Genomic DNA, 24877 nt, shown 5'->3' on the forward strand with positions numbered 1-24877 from the left:
AAAGAATAAAGTTAGGGCCAAAATAATCAAAAAGAAAAAAGGGCCACTACTTTGGTGCTTATTTTAAGAACCTCAGGCAGATAATGGAAACAGGCTGCAGATGAAATATCCAAGGTTGTCTGTGAATTTCAGGTATCTAAAAATCCATTAATTATATGTAAATATGTTCATACAGTTTACCTGTTGCTCACCTTCTCATATTTATTTCTGTATCTTTAACCAAGATGTGATAAAATGTTATATACTGGATTTGATTGCTCATAGGTGTGATCTCCAACCTAAATTGGAAGTCAAAAATCTGCAGTTATGGGGAAGATAAAGAAATACTTCTTAAATTGGAGTGTCTGTGCCCAGTCTTGCCTTTGCAATAAACAGAGAGTCCGTGGAATGCATACAATGTTGACTAGAGCAGATGGAGTTTACATGAGCAAAAAACCACTGCAATTCAGAGAACATTCCCCTCTGAGAACTGCGGGGCAAATTCATACATCTGCTGTTAATGTCTGACCAGAACTTTCTAGACTATCTATAAGAGAACTTTTTTTTATGTCCTCTAGAGGAATTTAAAAAAGAAAACAAACAAATAAAACATACACACATGCGCACGCTTACCCACACATGCACACATACACACTATGGGTAACCTAAAAAAGGTAAATATGTTTATTCCAGCATACACATACACCTCATCATGCTACGCTCTTATAGCAGGAAAAAAAGCCGTATCATGGAGGAAAAACTTACAGCAATTCACAGAAAAACAAAATTATTCTAAAAAAAGATCATGGAGGAGAAACTGTATTTACAACCAGGGAGTTTGGCTTAAACTGAAAACTGCTCCATACATTCTTCCACACTCCAAATCTTCATCCTTGGCCTGTTACTTGACTACCTCAAAAGTTATCTCTCATAGAAGACAGACAAATGCTGCAAACTCTAGCACTCAGCGTGGCAAAGGATAGGGCAAACACCAAGTTTTGTTCCAGATAAACAGAGACAGCAAGTTCATGTGGAGGCAGGCTGCCCAGAGACAGGGAAAGAGAATGTTTCGAAGCCTCTCTTAATACCACTGCCTTTGAAGGGAGAGGTACGTATCCTGACTATGGTATAATTGTTGTCTCCAACGGTCTCTCCACAGGTTTTGTTTCCTGCTTTTTATTTGTTGTTTCTAGCAGTAGGCACATTCCAATACAATTAATATTTTGAAAGATTGTTTGCCAAGACACACATTAACTTCAGTTTATCCTCACTTTCAGATTCTTTTATAGTGCGAAAAACAGACTATATGGATCCTTGGTTGTTTTTTTTGGTTTGGGGTTTTACTTGGAGGGGGAGGGAAGTTAAGGAGACGACATATTCAAAGACAAAGGAAAAGGAGAAATGGACAGTTAAACAGGAAGATAATCAACCTAATTAGAAAAATTGTTCACTAGCTATGCTAGAACATTAAAATTCTTGCCTAAGCGAGAATTGTAAAATTCAGGAGAGCCAGGCTGTGTGAGGTTTTCCATTTGTTTTATTATTCTGCATCCCTTTATAGACTAGAATTACACAAAATAAGAGCTTTAAAACAGTTTTCAAACCAGTCTCTTGCTGAATCAGTTGGTTGTCATCAATTTCCAAGTTTTATATTGAGAAAGAAAGAAAAATGTCATTGCTCAGAAAAGCGTCAAGGCTGATATCAATGACAGTGAATGGTATGAGTAACAGAATTAAACTGCAACCTTTTAAAACACTTGCTCTAATGTTCCCTGAGGTCTAAGTTCCAAGACACCGCTTTCTGGATTCTGTAATGGAGTCCTTCTAATGCATTTCCATTTGTCAGAAAATAACATCTAGGATTGTTACATGTAGAGCACAGTATTACCAATAAAGTAAAGCTCACCATGCAACATCTGAACAATAGGCTTTTTCACTGTAATGTTTCTTGGGAATTACAGTATTAGATTAATGCGATGTGCAAATGTTTTATCAACTCAATCTCCAGAGCGGCGAGTCACTCCTAAAGGCGGAATGGCAATAAAATTAAAAACAGATTACTTGCTGCTGTATTCTACACCCTATAGGTATTGACCATACGATTTCAATAGAGTAGAATGGATGCAAAAGGGTCCTGCAGAAATAAGAAAGCTGCAYAGTCACAGCAAACATTGTAGCAAAGTGCACTGTATCTGTATTTGCTCAAAATAGCTAAACAGATAAAACTAATGCTAAACAGCTGCAAAAGCATCAGCTGAGAATCAGACCGTAAGATACAGGTATGAACAAAAGAGAATATTCACAGCAACCAACTACAGGCAGCCAAATGAGAAAGCGAGTTTCCTCAGCTTCCCTTTGTACTCAATGGGACTACAGTTACCCTCTGCTGGAGGGTAATTCGGAGCTGAAGACTAATCTAGGTAATGCAAATCAATGCCTGGAAGAGCTGATCTTTCTTCGTGACCATCGAGCACGCACCAGAATGCTGCTACCTGGGCTAAGGTTTCAAGTGGCACTTTCTGCCTTGGCTGATGCCAACAGCATCCACTTAGGCATACGAAGCATGCTAAGCAGCAGTGAGGGCTGACTTTGTCCCAAGTTCTCCCTTTTCTGCTAGAAAAGCAAGATAAAAGCAAGAAAAAATAATCTAAAATAGAATAGTACAAATTGTATCCTATCTTCTCATGAAAAAACAAGCAAGTTTGCAATGTGGATAGTAATTAATAGATACTCTCTTAGATGGTAAGGATGTTCCATATAAGGAAGAAGCAATGTTTATCCAAAGGCTTCAGAGTCACCCTCATTTATGGTGCCTAGACACCTAACAAACAACAGACTGCTAGTAATCAGACCAACCAGTTCTATTCAGAAATCCCTACTTTGCCCTAAACAGTAGATGGGCAATGCAAACTGTTTCTAGTCATAATGGGAGAATTTCTCCTTCTTCAAGCCGGCATTCTGGCTTTACCTATTACAAAGGCTGAAAATTATTCTCTGCATTGATTTATTAATGTCACTAGCAGCACACAGCAGGCTCCTTCCGGCTTGTGCATTGTAGTTTCCTTCCCAGGGAAACCAGGGTGTAGGGATGATAAAAAAGGTAACATCTCTTCCAGCCAGGGTGCAGGTGGGGTGTGCACCAAACCCAGGAACTGCCCACACCTCATATAAAACCAGGAGGACTAAGGCATCCCAAGTTCTCCAGTTTTTGGCATGGTAATGTCTTAAACTAAACTCCTTAGCATTGGCCTGTACTATATATAGTATACAGCCAAATGAGTACTCCTACAGCCCACTGTGGATGAGAATTGCCCCACTTGACCTGAAATGTTGTGCCAGCAAAATGCATGGGCCTCCTGGCTGCTGGCTGGCCGCCAGACATCTGCTGTGGTGGGACAGGAGACATGCGTGCTCAGTCGGCTCACCATGTTGAGACGCTTCCCCAACAGCAGGCTAAGCAGCACATGGCACGTGTGAGCAGCTCCTGTTGGGAAGGTAACTCTTCAGGAGCTGACCCACTGGTCTGAGGTGCGTTTTTTTACCCTAGTAGATGGCAAAATACTCTCATCACTGAACCATAAAATACGGAGAAGCACTTTGCCAAGTAGACAGAAATGGGTTAACACATACTTAAGATTTTGATAGTGTTCTGCATTGGTGATGATTTATATACTAAAATTGACAATATATTTTGAGAGAGATTCTGTCTTACTGGAAATTAAGGGCTATTTTATTTCCAGCTCTTGAGTTACAGTTGAAATACCATTTTGACAGAAAAAAATGTAATAATGTGTACACAGTTAAACACAGACTTGAAAGGAAGGTCCATTAGTACAAATAAGACCAAGTTAAAGTCCTATTCCAGAGCTGGCAGAACCACTTCAGCAAGAGCTTTAAAAAAGCCTTATACATAGCTAGCAGAGAAAAATCACTGAGTGAGACTCAGAGTAAGCACAGAGGTAAATGTTGGCCAGATTAATTTTAAGATACAGCTTCTTGATCTCAAGTATGCGTTCTGAATAACCATGAATAATACCAGTGTTATAAATACAGTGATCTTTTCTAACATGAAAAATAAAATCTTATGTGCATTGCCAAGAAGGTTTGCTTAGAAACTTTCTATTTAATATGTTTTGTACAAACTAGGAATAAGATTTTTCTAAGTCCAATGTCTACCCAATAGTCAGGCAATGAAACAAAGGCATTGGATGTCTAAATGAAGAACTCTCCTTTTCTGAGGCATAAATTGATCCAGAGTTATAAGCTGACTGACCATAAATTTCCAAATGCTGGAAAATGAAAACTGCCTTGGTAACAGCAGAGTTAATATTAACATCTAGCCAAGGTCCATCTGTACTTGTAAATGGCTTGTAGGATCAACAGAACTGGTAAGCATGAATACATGAGTGTTTTATAGCACAAAAATTATGAAATGGAGCTGATCAATGCCACCTTTTGAACAACATACATCAGTCTTAAATCAGCTGTGAAGTACAAGCAGATACATTTAAAAACAACCCAGAGGATTGACTCCCATTCCTGACAGGGGACAAAGGGGAAATTTTTGCACTTTTTGTCCAGCAGTTGTTCTGCAGAGGTGATAAAAGCACAAATAAAGGAGAGATCTATCAACAAATACAACATTTCAGACCCTGCCTGCTCCCATAACTGAACAGAGAACTTTCCCTCTTATTTAATCAAGCAAATACTGCAGCAGTGTTTTTCATTATTAGCATGTATCTCTGTTTCCCCTGGTGACCAGTATCTCTGAGCTAAATGTAACTCATCCAAAAGTGCTTCCCCACATCAAAAATGAAACATCCATAGCTATAATTATGAGCAGGAAACAAAGTACAAAAGATACAGATTTTTTCAGTGTGTCTGGGCTCCTTTTACCATTTCAGGAGGTAAGAACTAATAAGATATTCTCAGAAGCTGACCCTGCTTAGAGAAAAAATACAGGGTGTAGCATGACAAAAAGTGCATGGCATCACATGTCAAAAGAGACCAAAGGATTTTCAGAGTATATTGTAAGGATTCAGCTCTGGACTGACAAGATGAATTTTGCCAAGGTGGAAAGCCAATTTCTGATAGAAAGAGGAATGTAAGATTAAATGCCAAATTCTGAAGTGGTATTAAACTCGATTTCTCCATATTGACTTTCAGGCATATAAGGGGGACCAAATTAAGTATGTGCTCAGATACACTCTGAATAGTGAGAATTTGCTGTAAAGATAAAATGTTACACTGCTGTGTATTTCAGACTGCCAGGAGTTTGGTAGAATACATATATATACACATACATATATACAGAGAGAGAGATAAAAAATGTTGGGATATATATATATATATCCATAGACAAAAAGAACTTTCTGCTTAAAATGCCCATGATCAAACAGCTAAGATTTCTGTAACCACCAACAGTCCAGGGTCTGAAAGATGCAGAGAATATCTCCAGGTTCTAGAGAGAAAATTATAAATGCGAATGTAACCATCTTGAGCTTTATTTTGTCACACAAAAGTATCAAATCTTCTTTGGTCCAAGATGAATGCTATCCATTTTTTTATTCTTTAGCAATGAGAAAGTGTTTTAATTAAAAGTCCTTCTCTTGGTATCATTAAGTAATTATTTATGATATCAGTCCTTGAGATACAGATCCCTCAAAAAATCTGGAAGAAGACATATGGAAGTAGGCAGGGTATATGCAAACAATCCCACTGTAATAACTGTATCTCATATCCATTGGTCTGAGATGATGACAGTCTACAGATACTTAAAGAAAGTTAACTGATTGCCAGAAACAAGGGACTGTGATCCTCTGAAATGGTGATCTCAAAGCCAACTATAGACAACAAAGGAATTACTTTGAACTTCTAGAATTACTACTTCCTTCTAGAGAACTCTGCCAAGTTCCAAGAGGAGGAAAAAAAAGAAAAGCGGCTTGCTAAGGATACAAGACATAATTCTTAGGTAACATATCTCCTTTGGGGAATGGAATATAGACGCTGATGGAATAAAGCATAGCTCATAAATCCATAAATCCTGCAGACCTTGCAAACACTTCGCCTTCATTCAACTACTCAAAAACCAAGTCCCTCACAGTCTTGAACCTCTCACTCAGTATCACTTCCACGGAGCCCACAAAACTTACCACACAGTTATCACTGTGCACAGCACTACCATGAGGCTGTGAGTTATATGAGATGTCCACATCAAACAGATTTGCAGAAACCTTAGGTGAAATTTTCAAAAAAACATCCTTCTCATCATTCAAAAGTAGTCAGTCAACAAAAAGTCAGTAACTTACTGTAAATGAAGAAATATATCTCATCAGAGGCTAAAAATAAATGTGACTGTACCTCATAAACAGTTAATGAGTATGATTTGCACGTAAGGGAAACTATACTTACGAGATGTCATAGAGGCAGTGTAGAGAATAGGTGTTGCTTCTCATTCTTTTGTTGCATTTTTAAGTTGTGGCTTAGAATTTTCATTTTCAAGTGTTGCCACCAGAGATCCTAGCTGTGAGTGGGAAAAAAAGAATCCAGCCCCACTGGAAGAAAGATGATGTTTCTTGGCTCTTTTTCAAGACAGCGCAACTCACATAGCCCGTTCATAGGGTTTCTGTAGAATTTATGATAGTTGTGTCTATTATACAAGCTATTTAGTCAGRTACACAAAACTGAAAAAAAATCTATTAACTTGTACACTAGTTCTGGAACATATTAAAAAAAAGATGCATACATTGTTTTGAACTTTCTTTAACAAATCTTAAAAATCTGAAAACAGACAGATGTGACGTATCAGGAAGATTCAAACACTTCTGTGCAGAAAGCAAGGAAATGATGAGAGATTTTACAATTTACCAGAATACTTTTACTAAAAGGAAAGTTACTCTGATGGAAGGATAGGAACAGCCTAAGTAGCTCACTGTAAAAACTCTTTCCTGCAAGGAAGACATTTCTTATGAAAATGTTACCATCTCTATGAACCCCATCATAGCCAGGGAGTGCACAGGTACACTGGGACAAAAACGCAGAAGCCAAGGAACATAGTCTCAGATGTGAGAAGCTTCTACAGGCCCACTGTATATACAACATGCAAGAATGTTCCAAAGTCACCAAATTCAATGGAGGACAAAAACAGTAAGTAATAAAATAAGCATCCAAGGTTCAGTCAACCAAAGAAAGGGGACAAGCATTACACACACTCAGAATATACAAAGAATGACTCTGCAAGAGACATTCACGTAGCCGGGGGATCTGCACTCGTCTACGACCAGTGGCCCACCCAGCATCATACACAGTTGAGCAAACAGATGAAGAAACAGAAATAAGTCTGCTCGGCTGAGATCTGACTCTGAGGAGGACTGAAAAAGTAAAGCCACTGTTCTGTTGAGAAAATCTTAGTTAGGGATCCTCCTCTAAATTAATGCACATCATCTTTACAGGTAGCTTCCTAACAAGACCCCCTGACTGATGCAGAAGCTCAGGCGTTTGTAGACCTAGATGTGAATGTAATGCTTTTAGTTACGAGCAGTTCAGCACAGGCAGGAATCAGATATCTCAAAGTGTGTAGCAGATCATCTGCATCTCTCAGTCAAAACACCGGATGCAGGCTGGTACGAACCCCAAGCTCTGAAATGCATTTGGCAATCACACATTTCTGAAAGTGCACAGTTCCCCTGCGCAGTTTCCGTTCACTAGCACTGCATCCTTGTGTGCATCTGAATCCAAGAGATTTAGAATCAGTCATTCTGGTTTAAGAAAGTGCATGCTTTGTGCTAAATGGAAAACTTTCAATACAAGTTTTAATATAGCACTAATAAACCACCTAACTAATTTAAGCAGAGTATTGAGGAAATGAATGCAAAGAGAGAGAGCCATCTTCTGAAAATGATGAACATCATGAAATGGGCAGTGGCAGATTTGCTTCAAATCTTGAGGAAGTGGGAAGAAGCTAAACTGTGGCTGAGTAATGGGCACAACCCCTTTTCACCTCTGGTGCCTATTACGAGCATACTTTGGGAAGGTGCCTGGCTTCAATTTACATAGCTTAGCCAAGGCTACTTTCTCTCTTCAAACCTTTCAGCAATACTTAGACTAATAATGCAGGTTCAAGGGTTTTTTTAAATGCATGCAGTTTTTCTAAAATAAATAAATATCACATGTAGGCTGAACACTCTGCAAAAAATTTAAGTACTAGTTTAAGTAGCCCCTGCTTTTGAGCAATTAATCAAATAAGATTAGAAAAATCTTACATCTTGAAGAATTGTTTCCATAAAAAAAGCGCACAGCATGCTGCCAATTCTTCCAGACTATCTGCAGTGAATCATGGCTTCTTAGGACTCAAACTGATGCCATCTCTCCCCCACTTGGCTCTGACATCTGATTCTGAGGCTTCATCTCAAAGCATCACCACCCTTATTTATTATGTACGGTGTTAACTCATTTTCTGCATTCAGATCTCAAAATACACTAACAGTATGGTCAAACAGTTGGTCAAATCTATTAATATGCTTATTTTCTTTGTCATTTGTGCAACAATGTTTCAGTGTTCCCTTATCTCAGACAATAGCAGGAACAGAAAGATTTTGCAAATTTTACCCTTTGATATCCTCCCCAAACTGCTGATGGAGTTTGAGCAAACATCGTGGGGAATTTTATTTTAACATTTTATTTTAGCATGTTACTTTAACAATGCAAGCAGCTTAGGAAAACCTCTTATTTTCATTTCAGCATAGATGGCAGATGACGCATAAATTGTAGCAAACGTTGGGAAGAGGTGTAAAACTGACCGACTTTCGATTATATTCTTTTATAACTCCGGCACTTTCCTCTACAGTTGTTTCAAGGACAAGTGTGGAAGAATCTTTAATCTTTTTTCATTATAACCAAACATTCCCTTGACATGTATACTGTTTCAAAAGAATTCCTAAAAACTAAATAAGGTCTAGGAAGGTAGACAAGGAATGGTTTATTTTCCAGAGATCTAGGCATGCAATAAGATGTTTTAAGAAAATTAGTCAGGGAAGAATACTGAATGCATACCATAATTTTAATCATTTGTAGAAAGAATAAACCAGGCTAGCCATGCTTCACTGTTTCTAGAGGAATAATGGTGTCTGCCTCTAGCTCAGCCCCTCCAAAAGCAGCATCTGCTATGCAGACCTCAGAGCCACCTGATCCACTGTGGCTAAAAGCTATATTTTTAACCCRAAAGACATAGTGTCTTAAGCCCATTTGGCACCGAACCAGGTTTAGTCTTTGTCCTGTGACAGACTTCCCAGATTTAGGAAGTATTTTTTGGTCCAATTTAAAAAACAACTGAAAACTCAAAAATACCATTGGAGGCAATAGAAGGAAAGATATAAAAAGCACATATAGATATATTTCTTCTTCCTTCCCCCCCTCCATCCTCTCCCTTTCAGCTCACAACTCATTACAAGAACGAGTTCACTTTCTTACCCAAGACTTGACTACCCTATGGTAAAGCATCTGATGAAAATTATTTATTATATATGGTGACTACAGGTCTACATGAAGCTTATAATTGATGCTATGCATCTGTAAATATTATTAATGACCTCCTTTTGCAGAGAGGAGAATTCAGATATTCCACATTATCAGATTTTAAGGAAAAGTCTTCCAGTCTTTCATATACCTAGGACCATTTCAGGTCCTACAATTTTTCAAACCAGTTGTATTTGGCAACTAAAATAATGTGTGATTATCAGTGAAAATTTGGGCCCTAACTGGGCACACATGGATGTCACTCTGCAATTCAATGCCTAGAAAAAAAGTTTTATTGTAAATTTGTTAGAAGATTTACAATGAATTTTAGAAGCAGTGGAGCATGAAGCTTTTCAATGAACCTGATAATCCACCAAAAACAAATCTGAATGAAATCAGAGGAAAAAGCAACACTATAATCTTCAGAAACATATAATCAGTGCAGGAAGTACTGTCTAAATAAAAAGCCCAAGAGAAGACATCTCTCTGCTGCACCAGCCTATGAAACTGGCAACTTCATGACTAATTGGATAGAAATGGCACTTGTATATGTTTTAATGTATATACCTAGTGATGTATTAAACCAAACACTCCTGAATTTGAACAGGAATGTACTGGTGGGGTATTCTGAAAGACAAAACATTCAACAGACCCCTCTGGCTAATTGCAAAGTACCTTCCTTTTTTCCCTGAACCCTTTCAGCCCCGAGAAATGGCTAGACTCCATGCAAAAGCGAAACTGAACCAGCTTGCTGCAAAACAGCCAACTGCCTTGTATTCCTCCTTAAAACTGCTTGTATTCTGGAGTGTAAGATGACATTTGCTCTGAAGAGGACCAAACTATTCCCTTGTGTTAGACATTTGTTCCCAATCAAAACCATACAGCATAAATGCAAGCCCTGAAAATCAATGCAACATTTATAAGRAGAAAAATAATTTCAGATTCCCATTTCTGTAAAAGGAACTAAGTCTGCAGTTACATTTATGGTGTATTTATGTATAAGTATAAATTGAACTTTGCAAGTGACTTAAAATATTTTACTTCTCCAAAAAACACATATTAAGACCTTGTTAAAAGAAGTTTTTTCCAATAGCCTGCTCCATAAAAAAATCTCAAAAAATAAAACAAATCCACGCCAATTAAATTGGCCTTTAAGAAGAAGTTGTCAAAACACTTTACTTATCTTCATAAAGTATTTTTGACAGTTTCTACATTAGCTCTAATTAAATATATGTAGCGGAAGTCTCGCCTCATTGCAGACGCTTTGTATGTCTGTGCTTAATATATTTGAAGACATCTATGATAGAACCTTACATATAGCCACAACACTCAAAATTATTATTTTGAGTAAGACAATGCCATACATGAGAACCAGAAACCGCAGTGAATTTCCTGGGAGAAGCAGGGGACAAAATAAAACAAAACACTTGATTTTCATTCAATCCTATTCCTTATTTTGATCTTAACTGTTTACAACTGTGTAGTTTTTTCTCACAACTCCTGCTATACCCCATCCAAAAGACCAACAAATTCAGGCAAGGAGGGTCTCAGATCAGCTCTAAAGCAGCTCTTCCACATCTTTGCTAGGTGTACTGCATGCAAAACACACACTGCTTCAAATAAAACTGCAAGAGAGAGACTGCCAGAGAGCAATCACCAGTCCTGAAGATATTTGGCCAAAGATAAAGCCTAAAAACACAGCTATGCTCAAGCCTTTCTGCTCATTCCCTATACTATGCATTAGGATGGAGAAGTCTCCAGCCACGCATTCAGCAAAGTCGCAAAGCTGATGCTTGCAAAGTAACATCACACACGCACGCCAACTGAAGGCCATATGCAGAACTCCTATCCTGCAGTTTTAATAATGGATTATTTTTAGTTGTTCCTCCCTGTAATACTCTCAACCCTGTTATGAGAAGTATGAAAAGACTAAAAGGATGTATAAGAAGAGTTTTATGATGTTTTGCCTGTTTGCTTTGGTTTGAGGGTTTTTTTAAAAACACATGGCAGCATTTTGATTTCTATTCTTAGAAACCATTTGAGGCAAAAAGGGCCCATGAAAGAATTGAAGTCCGCAAATGAACTTCCTTTCCACTGTTTTTTTTCTCAGCCATCTCCCCTCCAGTCATGCATGCCAAAATCCCATGCTTTATAGGGGCATCTGTTCTACTCTCTCCAGGCCAAAAAAGGAGACTTTTCAAACCCTTACTCCAGATGAGGAAACATATAGCCCAATGAGCCTAATGTGATCTTCCCATGTCCACAGGGCCTAGAAGTGCAGTTTCACAACTGGCTTAACAGCATTTGGTTGCCGAAAGGGAAAGTCCCTTTCTCCTCCCTCCCCGCTTCCTTCCTTCAGACACGCATTCCTAATCCATTCCTTTTTTTAAAATCTTTCCTCCTCCAACCCCTCATTTACTTAGTTTTTACCACATGACTGAGGAATTGAGATGATATCAGCCAGTAATGAAGCTTACTCTACATCAATAACTGAACTGACACAGTCTTATGAATCCCTCTATTTCTCTAGCTGTTTCATCCATCCTTCTTTTATGAACTTTGTATTCTTTGCACAATACCTCTAAAAATTTCTGACATACATCATTTTGCTATGTGTAAAAGCTAAAGGCATTGGCAAAAATGAAAAATTCCTTTCCTCTCTACAAACCAAGCACATCTTGTAGTTAGAGGCAAACTAAGAATGTATTAACCTGAAAGAGTGCTTTTTTTTTTTTTTAACTTAGATTTTCTGACTAGCCACAATCTTGTTCACGCATAGTCTTCAAGAAGCAATAATAGTCTTAGCAGAGAAAGCATGAGCAGTTTATCAGTATAAGATTGTCAGTACCAGGCATTAAGACCAAGGCTAGTATTTGTGCCCATTCCACAGTGGCAGAGCACATAAACAGCCTGACTTACGGGGAGATTGTAGGTACAATCTGGAACAGAAGTTCATCCCTTCATGAAAAGGAAAATCAGATATAGGAAAGTCCTATATGTGAAAAATCAATTAAAAGAACAAGAATTAATTTCTGGCATTACRTGTTTCTCTGGTGTGCTCAAGATTAAGAGGCATGTTTATGAAAAGACCTAAGTCAATATTTTAAAATAATTTTTTAGTGCAAATTTTAATTTTACCGTTCATAAAATTCAGTAGGTAATTACACAATTAGGCAAGTGTCCTTAAAGGAAAATAGAAGAATAATGAATTCCCTACATAATTATTTATAGCTGTGTTTTTGAGTGAACACAGTGTAACAGGCATTGAGCCAATATTTAAAGGCAAAAAAAAACCCAAGAGATTTATTAAACCTTAAATATATCAGGAAGAAAGTTCATAGTCTACAGGCTATTTCACAATTTAATCGGTCTTTGCAATACATAGAAATCCCAACAACTTAAGACTGCCTCTGTGATTAATCATTAGGATTTAAAATAAAACCTCAACAAAGACAGGTCCAGAAGTGTAACCACAAAATATGTAATGCTACCAGAACATGCAATTTGCTTAAAATAATGTTGCTGGGAAGTGTCATAGCGTTGTCTGCAAAATATTTTGTCTGATCCGTATTTTGAAAAACCCTTGGGAACAAAATCATTACCATGCGTCAGTCAAAATGGCAGCAAGTACAGATCTGATCCAGTTCAAAGTCTGTCATAGCTAACCCTAAAAACAAGCTGCTTATCACTCCAGAGCTCAGAAAAGATGATGAAAACCATATAACACAATGTTCTTTAGCTCCCTAAAGGCAACGATTAAAGTCAGTTAGGAGCTGATTAAAGCATGTGTGCAATGGGGCTTCAGCTTTGCAAATATATCGCTTAATCGTCAATACAACTTCACAACATAACACGAAAAAAAATCTTCCTTCACCTGCTACTGAAGAGTAAGTAGTAACTGCTAGCAAGTAAAAGGAAGGCAAAGGTGTTATTTTTTTACACTCCACAATCATCAATAATATCCTGGAGACAAAACTAAACAAACAATTCTGCTAATATTAGCAGATCAGAAAATGATCCAAAACACTCTCCTAAGACCTTAAAGTTTTACAGAACCCCAAGTAATAAATAGAAATAAAAATCTCTATCAATAGATAACATTCAGAGTACAGATGAGGTTCAATCAGCTTGAGAAGAACCTTTTTTTAAGTTGTATTTTACATCCACAAAATTATTCTTGCTTCAGTTTAACACTTCTTTTATACATACTAATAACAATACTATCACTCTGCTCTACTTCAGCATACTGAAAAACAGATTTAAATAGGAAAGATCATTCTGCACAGGGCTGTTACCGCAAATTTCATCACCCTTAAACAACAGCAGGCATTTTCAAGCAATTTGAATGAAGTTACTTTGTCCTCTTTCATTCAAATAAAACTAAGTTGGCATTATTTTTACTACTGAAGCATTTGGTATGCATTGCAGGAAACTTGCCAGGTACATATTGGAACCAGAAGTGCATATGTCCTTACAGAAATAGCAAGATGCAGACACAATAAAGCTTTGTCAATATAAGTAATAGATACCGACTCCCTGCCCCTGGAGCAGCAGCTTTGATTTCACTGGCCAGTGGCTCTGTGGATTCAAATGACTGAATTCTATATGCAGCAAGTTAACTGGCTCTTACACAATATCTTCATTGCCTTACACATACATAACTTTTCTTCAGGACTAGATATACTTGTCTTCTCTGATCCAGCACCAATATATTTCCCTGTTAGGAAAATTTCACTTTCCATTAACGCTTACAACAAAGAATCTGTCTGCCTTTCTCAGCTCTCTCAGTTTAAGGACGGCTTCCCAGTTTTAAGAAAGCAGTAAAAAAATAAAATAAAATAAATGGGTACATGATTGATTCTACTGGTTTTGGATTTATCTGTCCATGGTGCTTTTCTGTAGCATTCTTAATTTGGCTATTCACCCATCCCAGGACAAACACCAAATTCCTGATCTCACTTCTCCTGCAAATAAACGGTTATAGCAGAACAATTACAATCATTTTTACCATATTAAAAAAATCTTCCAAGACAGATACAGGTACAGAAATAGGTCATACACAGCACCGAGCTACAGGAGTCTAGGATGGACACAGAAGCTTAGCTAGCAGAAAACAACTGCCCCTATTCTACTTAACGTCCGAGGCATCTAGCATCCTGGTCATGAGACTGGCAATTCTTCATTAGTACAGGAGAAGACCAAGCTGTCCGCAAAGGAGAACCAGAGCAGGACTGCGTGCCGAAGATGCAAGTCATAACTTCTAAAATAAACCTGGTAGCAACAACTGGGAAGACACACTTCTCCCATATATCCATACATCTGCTACAACTCAAACTGCTCTTCCTGTATGTACTTACTGGCATGTTTTGTGATTTTTTTTAAACAATGCTGTATAACATGTATCTATCCATTAACATCCCTTCATCATTCATCTTCAGTGACAATAACATTTTAAAACTGAGTTTGCTTGATAGCTATAGCAATCTATTAAATTTCTGATTTTTCACTGAAGCACATTTCACCTTTCAGTCATTTGTGTCATATCACTCGTATACCTCCTAAACTTGAATTTACCCCAGTTAAATATATAAACCCCCACCCTACAAATCTACACCTGAGCTAGTCCTGTTCTCTGCTCCCTTTATAGCCAAGGGAAAGATATAGACACTTTTAGACTGCAGTTCACCTACTCTGCTTTTATGTCTGTTTTGAGGATTTGATGAATAATGCTCCACAGTCTAGAGAGTCAACTGGATCTCCATTGACTAGGGAAGTCCAGCTCAACATCTATAAGCTTGATTATTCCTGCCCCATGCTATATCCTCTTTGCTCTGCTCCCCCCATAGCATCAAGCAGACATCCTTAAGACAAACTTACAGTTTATTCTGACATGCGGAGCTAACAAAGATTAATGTTGTATATCTGGAGGGCTTTGGCTCAGTTGTCAGGGATGGGAAACCAGCAGCCAAAATTACTGCTGTCTCATATGTTTGAAGGTTGAGGGTTAGATCTCATTTAGGCAAATGAGAAAGGCAAAGAACAGCATGCATCTGGTGTAAAATAAACACATATACTCTGCTAAAACTGTTCCAAGCTTAACTCAACTTCCATGGGAAGCTAATGAAAACAGTGACACAGATTTCTTTACAATGGTTCCTCTGAACTGAGAGATCATGTTGCCACCCCTAAACACACAAGGCTGTACTTTGACTTCTTTTTCTCAGTGTATTTTTAAGCAGGACAAAGTATCACAAACAAGAAATTCCACCTTCATGTTGTTTACTGCCACTGATAAACTCTCATGATCAATTAATACTTTACACCTACACCAAGCACTCACTGACATGTAATAGGGATCCACCATTATCAAATGTACGGACTAACCAAAACCCGCTAACATGATCACAGCAAGATTAAACAGAAAAAAATTTACAAACAGAAGAATCATGCAGTGATACAACTAATGTAACAGCAATGGATTCATCAAATGTTTTGCCACTGAGAAACAAGCAAGACAACCAGGTAGAGAAGGAAGTCTGGTGCCTCCTTGCCGAAAAAACAAAACAAACTCTGAGAATAAAAGGCAAAAAAAACCCACAAAACACCTCAGAAAAAGATGACAAATTCTACACTTGCAAAACCACAACTTAAATCAGCAGGACATGAAGAACTTAGTTTAAGCCTCTGCTGACACGCGCAGTCGCTGCATTGCTCTACGCACACTTCACACTTTGGGAGTCCTGCTCTCAGCCACGAGCACTTCGAAACACGTTTTCCTCCCGCAAAAGCCCAGCTTCAGCAGCACCGTCCTGCAGCCACAGAGTGCACCGGGCTCCGGCCACCCCTCCCTGCACTGTCATCACCTCCGTTGGCCAAATCAAGCCGCCTCCAACCACCCAGGGGTCTGGGATCCCCGGAGGCTCCTGTCCCCGCCCTCCTCGGGTCGCCCCTCGGTGGCAGCGCCCTGGGCGCACGCAGAGCCGCGCAGCCCCTGTGAAACCAGCGGGCACGGCCCCCTCCTCCGCCATCCGTTCGGCATCAGGGCGCTGGGGACAAATGCTGCCGGGGATTTCCCCTCCAACCCGTGTCTTAAAATAACRTGAGGATGTGGGAGGAAGCATCTAAGTTCACCCTGCCTCACAGGGTGCTATTTTAAGCAGGAAATCCCCACGGGCTGGTCGGGTTTTGATGCTTCCTTCCAAGTGTTGCCCCTTCCTTCAGGCTCTCCACCAGACTCCACTTCCTCCTCCGTCTTTAATCACCTGATGACACTGCAGCAGGGAAAACAGTGAAAACTGCTATCCATGGAAAAGAGTAAGAAATTAAAAAGTATTTTTCTGCCAAGATGAAAACAGTATCAGCCAAATACTTTTCATTCTGCAGCAGAGACTTCTGCTATTTCTCAGGCTACAGTACCAAACTTTGTTTTGGTAACTYATAAAAAAAATCATTTGAAAGTCAACATCAGCAAGTTTGCCAGCCTTTTAAAAACTGAAAAACACATACCTGGCGTACGAAACTATTAGAGGTAGTGTCAGAAGATGTACTCCCATCTGATCCTTTAAATCGGTTTTTTCTTCTTGCCCCTTTACCGTAAGACTGTAAAAAAATGATTAGAAGAACAGCATTAGTTTATGTAACACCAAAGCTTCTACTACAAACATCATGGATGCACGACGCTGTGCTAGATTATCAGGGATTCAAACATTTCTGCCATTTAATGGGCACATATTCAAGTAAGTAACTGATGGGACTATTTGCGTAAGCACTCACACAAGTAGGCTGGATCAATTGAGCCCTGAATGTTTACTTTTTCACATTCAGCTTTGGGGAAGCATTTATAGACTTGAATAGTTGTATTATTATTCACACAAGTCAAAATGATTAAAAGGTACAGTTTGCTTTGTAGCCAGTTTAAACACATAGGAGATGCTGGAGAAGCCTCCAGTACATCACAGCTATAAGCCAAGTCAGTTGAGGGAAAATTAAGCAGTAAGAGGTGACCAAGTTGATTCAGATACAGTCCTACGACACAGGAAGAATATATAATCAAAAAAAAAAAAAACGGAAATATGTAAAAGCAGCAGAACAAACAGAAAAGGAGTAAAACATATAACTGGAAAAAGGAGGAACGAAAAAGCAAGGTGTCTATAAGCAAAGCACAAGGAGAAAGTAATGGTTGGCTGAAGTAAAAGTGATTAAAGTATGTTTTCAAAACATATTAAATGCCTAAGAAAAAATAAAAAAGCTGAACACAGACCACCACTAAACCAAACTGTAGACCACACCACAACACTGCCTCAGATACCTTTCYAGGGCCTCCCTCCCAGGTAAAGCAGAGTCTGGCAGATTGTTCCTGCATAACTTCATTAAGACATACTTCATCAGACCTAGTTATGTTGCTTAAATTCATCTAAGCTTATATCAAAATCATGTCTTGATTACTTCAAATATTATTTTCGTCAAGATTGATAAATGCAATCTTTTCTCACTCATCATGCTGATGTAAAGGTCATTTTACTAATCCATCTCTCCATCATCTCCCATCTGTAAATACCTCCCACAGCTCCCCGCAATACACAGGCCCTTTGTCTTCGCTTCCAAGGCCTCCCTTGGCCCGCACCCAATCTCAGCTCTCATCTCACGTTCAGCACCCGACTTCCAAATTCCACCAACACTCAGGGAGGAAAACAAACACGAGCCTCCGTCACCTACATGCTAGATTTTCAAATGAGTTATTTCATAACCTCCCCCATACTATCTTGCAACCCTTCTCCCAAGAATACAGCTTCCTTTACAGAAAGCTCACTGTTCACCTTAAAATAAAACAAAAAAAMCCTGGATAATAAGATACTAGTGTGCTGATACCTCAAAATATTACAGTAATGAATTATAGTATTTGTCCAATATTCTTTTCTAGATTTGCAAGTCTCTGCATCTCCATCCCACTGCTGTCTTTGGCCGTAAACTGCTGCTGGTTCTGCGTTTAGGCATAATGAGAAAACTCTTAACAGCTTATTGAGAACGTGCCTAAGAACGTGTCACAGCACAACGCTCATGACAAACTGGCCCTGATACAGCAAACCCTGGGATAAAACTGTGTTTGGGTGCCTAAAATTTGTCCTTCCCTGGCTTCTTCTGAGCACCATGCTGAGCTCCGGGCCCAAGTCCCTTCCGTTTTCACAACAGGGAAGGCCGGGCTCCAGCGCAGACTCTGAGGTGCACTTAGTATCTAGGGCTGACAGGTCTTTAAGATCATGACTTCAAAAGCTATACTGTAGCTCTAAGGTTATACAGCAACACATATGAAAAATATGATGGGATATTTTGCAATCTAAGGGCAATTAAGAAGGATGACAAATAGCAACTACTAACAAGATTATTTTTCAAAACAACGAATACAGATACCTTGCCTCCAAGAGATGCACCAGAACAATCTCTGGAGTGGCATCTGGACCATTAATGTCGACTCTGGGGAAATTCCAGAGCCCAAGTTGAAATCTAATATGATACCAGCATTTTAGAAAGAATGACTCAGGATACAATAGATCTGTCAGCCTGACACTGATTCTCAGCAAAATAATTTAATATCTGTTATGTCACTAAGCTAATAAAGACTTAAGAGAAGGGTAATGATTCTCCCCCAAACTACAGATTTATGGGAAAGAGATTTTGCCAAATTAACATGATTTTTACAAAACTAAAACATTCATGTAATAAGTTTCTGAAAGGGACATGAATTGATAGCACATACATGTTGTTTAGGACAGAACAATACAAAAATCAACATGCTACAGATTATGGGGATTAAAATAGGACTTTTTGATAAGTCTAAAACTGTAACCCGGTAGGTCACAAGATGTAAAATGTAAACTGAATAAGCAATCACTTTATATGGGTGCATTTTTAAAAGGGATCTTTGACAACAGAAAACTTTTTTGATAATATAAGTGTCTTCATAGATTTGTAAGAATAAAGATTAGATTGGAAGCATGATTACTGTTAAAATATTTGAATAATTTTCCAGTTACTGTTAGAACAGACAATTCTAGGAAAATCATCTTTTTCCATCCAGTATAGTATAACATTAAGGTACCGGAAATGTGCAAAAAGTATTTCTGACATTGAAGGTCTTACAAATAAAAGAACTTATGAAAACCAAAATTTACCAGTAAAAAATTACAGTCATAAAAGTAACTATGACTGTACTGTGAGAGTTGATTGTTAGCTGCCAGTATCCTGACCAGCTTTTCTCCAATTCTTGTGAAAGGCTGCTAAAATATAATTCACAAAAACTAAAGAATTTAAGGCATTTACATCACAGCTCAAGAATATGAAATATCCACATAGAGAGCACAGTATCTAGACAATTTTATAAATAATGTACAGTACAGTAATGTGTAATCCCCAAAGAAATACTACAAGAATTTACATATATTATTCTCCTACACAGTCACATTTTGTATTTGTATGCAGTTTCTATATATTTGATTTGATTTATAGAACCTTAGCGCTCAGTTTCATAAGGCAACAAAAATTACTACAAAGGCAAAAAAAAGGGACTGTATCTAGAGTTATGAGGATAAAAAACACCACCAGAATAAAAATGTGTTACAGTTATACACGCACTACATGCACAGATAAAATACACAGTCATCTACCTGGGTAGCAACAACTAAAAGCATTTATCTCAGAGAACATCACAGTATGAATCCATCTCAAACCGAAACCTGCCTTGATTTTTCAGTTCTTTTGTGTGCGTGTGCGTGTGCGTGTGTGCGTGTGCGTACAGCAGCACACACATTCTTGTTCTAATCTTATGTAAGTGAAAACTGTTCGGGAACACAAGCTAAATACTAGCTTTGACCACAAAAAAATGTTTGACATGACGACAGGCTATGTCTACAGAGCTGTTCCAAAAATTAGAGACAGTCAGTTTCACAACAGTTTTTYTGCACAGACTGATATGTAATAGGAGAAAAGGGGGTTATTTGGGCATGTTAGAAAAGTGGGATCTGATAACTACTTTTATTATTTTAAAGGCTAACAGTCTGGGTTACATTCATTTTCTAGGCCCTTATTTTGACTTTCAAACTCATTCCCACAGTCAGAAATGTCTAAAACATTGTTCTAAACATGAGGCAAGCATTCCATAAACAGATCTTTACATGTTTAAGAAAATGATTAAGAAAGGATCTCTAGCATGTGAAGAATCATGCATACTCATCCTGTCATACTATATTTCACTTCTTTGAGTGTATTTTTCCATAACACCTCAGTGCAAGAACAAAACCTTTGTACTTAAAATAATCTACCAGTTACTTGCAATTCTGGGGGGGAAAAAAGAGATTTTTTTTCTTCACAATGAACCCAATACGTTACTGTGATTTTCATATTAAAATTAGCTGTCTTATCTATGCTCTATGCAGCAGTTGGCTGTAATTAGGTAGCTAAAAATAAAGGGCTGAATCACGACATGCAGACATTGGCCAGTGAAAGCAGCAACATGGGGCCGTCTTTTTCATACCACCCAGTAGCCCTAGCTAAAAGCAGAACAACCAAACAACAACACCTGTGCAGCCTCGCACGCTGTCTCCAACAGTAACAACCTCAAAACCAAGCATGAATAGCTGCCTATGAGGAACCATGATTTGACCCAACTAATTTTAATACAACAGACTCCAGTCCTGCAAACAAGCCTGTTGATGAAGTTTTGCTCACAGGAGTATTCTTACTGGATTTCTGCAGAACTTCTTACACAAGAAACGCTATGAATAAATGTAAGTGTTTACAAGATCAAAACTGTAGCTTGGTTTATTAGTCAGATGCGTGAAGTTCTTTTAAAATTGGCTGAGTCGCCTGAGACAAGAAACACAACACAAGCATTTATGTTCTACAGCTTCTTAAAATACCTGGCAGACGATGAGAGACCTTAAAAAAAATCTTCCAAAGTAATCTTGTAAAAAAAATTTCATCCAGCAGAGTCTTAACAAAGCAAAGAAAGGCTCTGCTTTCTAACTCTGACTTGAAAGTACATTATGCAACCTCTATTCAGTCCATGTAATGAAATAAAATATGGGAATCATATGAAGTGTTATATGCATGCATAGCAGTTTCCTGATAATTAACAGTTTCATATACAATTATCTCAAGTTATTACAAACAGATGACATTAATGTCTGTCAATGAAACCCTTTGATTTTAATGAGATTTTGTCTCAACACACGAAAAGCATGCATCCATAACATTTAATCCTCTAAGACACATGACAAACAGAAGGCATGGCGAATCGCTAGCATCAAAATACTATCATCTGGAAAAGGAAATATAAAACTTTTCAAATGACCAACTATCTACAACCAGGAAACCAATCTTCAGTGGAAATCTTAAAATGCTATACACCAACCCCTCCCACTGTATTTTACACCAAAGCAGAGMAGAGCAGTATATGCAGGGTGAGCCTGAACCTTTACTAATTATAGCAGACAAAACAGCACCAGCACTGAGACTGATACCAAAGCTAGTGGACAAGGATAAACCCTTAAAAACTAGCCTGCTAGTCTCATTCAAAGAATAAAGCAAAGGTGCAGAAGATTTAGGCACCAAAGTCACTGAAGTGCAGTCAGGTCTTGGAACAAAAATAATGATGCAAGATAGGAAATGGAGAGAACAAAGCAAACAAAAAATAAAAATACGGAGCTGGAATTAAGCTTGCATGATCTCAGTGATGATGAACAAACGACCAATTATAATGATCAAAGAACACCTAAAAGTAAAGGAAAAGATTGATCCTGAAAGCTTATAGAATTGCTAGATAGGTCAGAAATGAGAGACAGTACACTAAGCATTTTCTCCTTCCCATGCAAAAGCTTTGAAAGATATTTTAAAATTAACGTACATTAGATAAAGAATAGAATCACAAGACAATGCAGAATACGCAGGTCCAACTCCATCACTCTCTTAGAAAAACAAGTTTTTGCTACTTTAATCAATTTCTTACAAGAAGGCAACTGAGAGTGTTCCCGTAGATAAAACCTTCTGAACCCTATCTGGTAAAAGGCTAAACCTGCCACCACTAACAAACCATACCCTCCAGCTGATACCCCCCAAAACAATACCCTTCAGATGCTGTAGCCTCTAGCATCTGCTAAATTATTGTAAACCCTCAGACCTGTCACTCGAACAAAATAACCTGGGGGTCTTTGGATATAAAGGGTCAACTACAGAAAAAAACATGAATATTTCTGATTTTTGCACCATAAATCAGAATAATCTCATAAAGGAGGGGTGGCTAGCCTTCTGACCCTATGCAATATATACCCAAAGTCTTCATAAAGTAAGGCCTGGAAGACGTACACCTTGGTGATGAGCTTCCCAGCACCCCATAGCTCTGTTCTAAGATGAGAATTGGGGCAACGGGACAGTGTTGGACATAGCTATATCTCTTGGCTTGCCCCTATCTCTTGGTCAGGGTTTCAAGTCACCCTCCATGGGCAACACTGGTGCAGCCCTGTGACATACATTCAGTGACGAAGTTGTGGCGTTCCCCATACCACAGAGAGGAACCGCACAGAAGACTAGATCTCCAAACATGGATTTCTTCCAACAGACACCATTTGCTATCATGACGTAATTTAAAAAAGACAAGGGCTCAATTCAGAAATCTTGTCAAGAGTGAGGATCTCCATATACAGTCATTGCGTTCACACAAGCTGCTGAGGCTAAGTCCATTCCAGAGTCCTTTTTTTAAATCCTCCATCTACACCAAAGCAAATCCAACCAAAAAACCCCCAAAACCCTAAATAATTGGATGTATTTATCCAAATTTGCAAAAATAATCCAAAAATAAGCACTTGACAGATGCTCTTTCTTCCCTCTCCCCTCCCCTCAAAAATGGAAAATTTATCTCTGCTGAGAAATCTGTCATAGGGTCAAATCTTTGATGCCCTTTTGTTGGTGTATCATACAGCTTTACCAATACTGCTGCAAGAAATACCCTAATCCTCACTGGTCCCTACGCTTCTGAGCCATCTCCCAGTGCTTGGTCAAGGTCCAGGTCACTTGGCAGTCCTGTCCCCCCAGCACAGCCAAGAAGGGGGCACCTGGCCTGCTCCCTTCCTGCCCCGCGACCCAGGAACCCAGTTTCAAGTCTGCCGCACACCTATCCACCCTGCAGCGCCAGTGATGAAGATATCTGTTTTCAATTCAGCAAAACAGGGGCAAGTAACAGTAGCAGGTGTTAAAACTCATGCCTAAACCCCACTGTACCTCTTGCAGCCTTTTAAGATCAGTGACTATAGTTGTAGGCCAGGTGCCTGCTTCTCCATACCTGATCTCCATGAATTTGCATATTTCTCTTAAACAAGTAAACAGAAAAAGAGGCATTTGCAGCCAGCGATGGGGAAGCTTCCCTCTGTGAAGCAGGGTGTGTTGCCTTGCTGACAGAGACTAGGGCAAGAGCGCTGATTTTGATTGCTTTGTGTTATTTTGAAACTCTTCTATTCTGGAACAGAAAAGAACTGAGTAAAAGAAGCAGTAGAAAAGTAACTGTAACTCCAGAGAATCCAAGGTTGGAAGAGTACAGGAACTTTCATCCACAACATTTGAATTATAAACCTAGAGACAAAGCAAGACAAAAACAGAGATACTACTCTCTAGAAGATGGTTAACAGATACTCAAATAAATTGGGACTAAAATTGCTGAATTGTTTCAAAGGACTTACAACCTAGGAAAATGTAAAAAACAATGATCATAGCTCATATATGCTGATGATGTAAAATATCCAAGTGGCAAATAACTGAGAAATGAGCATGCAAGACCACCTATTATCGGTAGAGTCCAGGAAAATGCAGAACAAACCATAAGAGCTGAGAAGAACCATCAGAAAAATAACAGCTGAAAGTTGAAGGGTTTTTTTAAGTCAAAAACCATTAAATTTTAATTTCTGTCATTAAGAAGTACAGCACTGAAATGAGGTCACCACATCAGGAGAGAAAATACTGCCCCTTACTGAGGACCTTGAATGAAACTCCAATGAATGGAGTTTGATTTCATCTCTTCCTCATTCGAATACGCTACTGAGCTACTGCCACATCACATCTGGCTTCTGGGGAGGCTGGCAGAAGAGAGTAAAACCTTCCACACATCCTTAAAAAATGGTTATTTGTTATTATTTAAGTAAGCAAAGGGTATAAATTTTGTTTTTTCAATCAATTACAAGTTAGTCTTGCAAGTTAGTCCTGGGAAATACTCTACTGCAAAATGTTTGTTTAAAGAGTAAGTAAACAGGGTCCATGTAGTGATAAATCAGTTTAGCTGAAATAGAGCAGCAGAGGGCAGTGTGATTAATCTGCTGAGAATAAATCTCTGGCTATTCTTCTTATT

At 38.5% G+C, this 24877-nt stretch overlaps 1 protein-coding gene across 1 annotated transcript in view; it reads right to left on the reverse strand.

Moving 5' to 3' along the window:
• CACNB2 (calcium voltage-gated channel auxiliary subunit beta 2) overlaps window positions 1-17905 on the reverse strand; it is a 256177-nt gene extending 238272 nt beyond the window's left edge. The window contains exons 1-2 of the mRNA XM_026071941.1: window positions 17801-17905; window positions 16999-17091 (exon numbers count right to left, since the gene is read on the reverse strand). Coding sequence (XP_025927726.1) covers window positions 16999-17091; window positions 17801-17905 — 198 coding nt within the window. The remainder of the gene's footprint in view (window positions 1-16998; window positions 17092-17800) is intronic.
• Window positions 17906-24877: the final 6972 nt, after the last annotated feature.

This window comes from Apteryx rowi, unplaced genomic scaffold (assembly GCF_003343035.1).
Source record: "Apteryx rowi isolate R43461 unplaced genomic scaffold, aptRow1 scaffold_333, whole genome shotgun sequence".
NCBI lineage: Eukaryota > Metazoa > Chordata > Aves > Apterygiformes > Apterygidae > Apteryx > Apteryx rowi.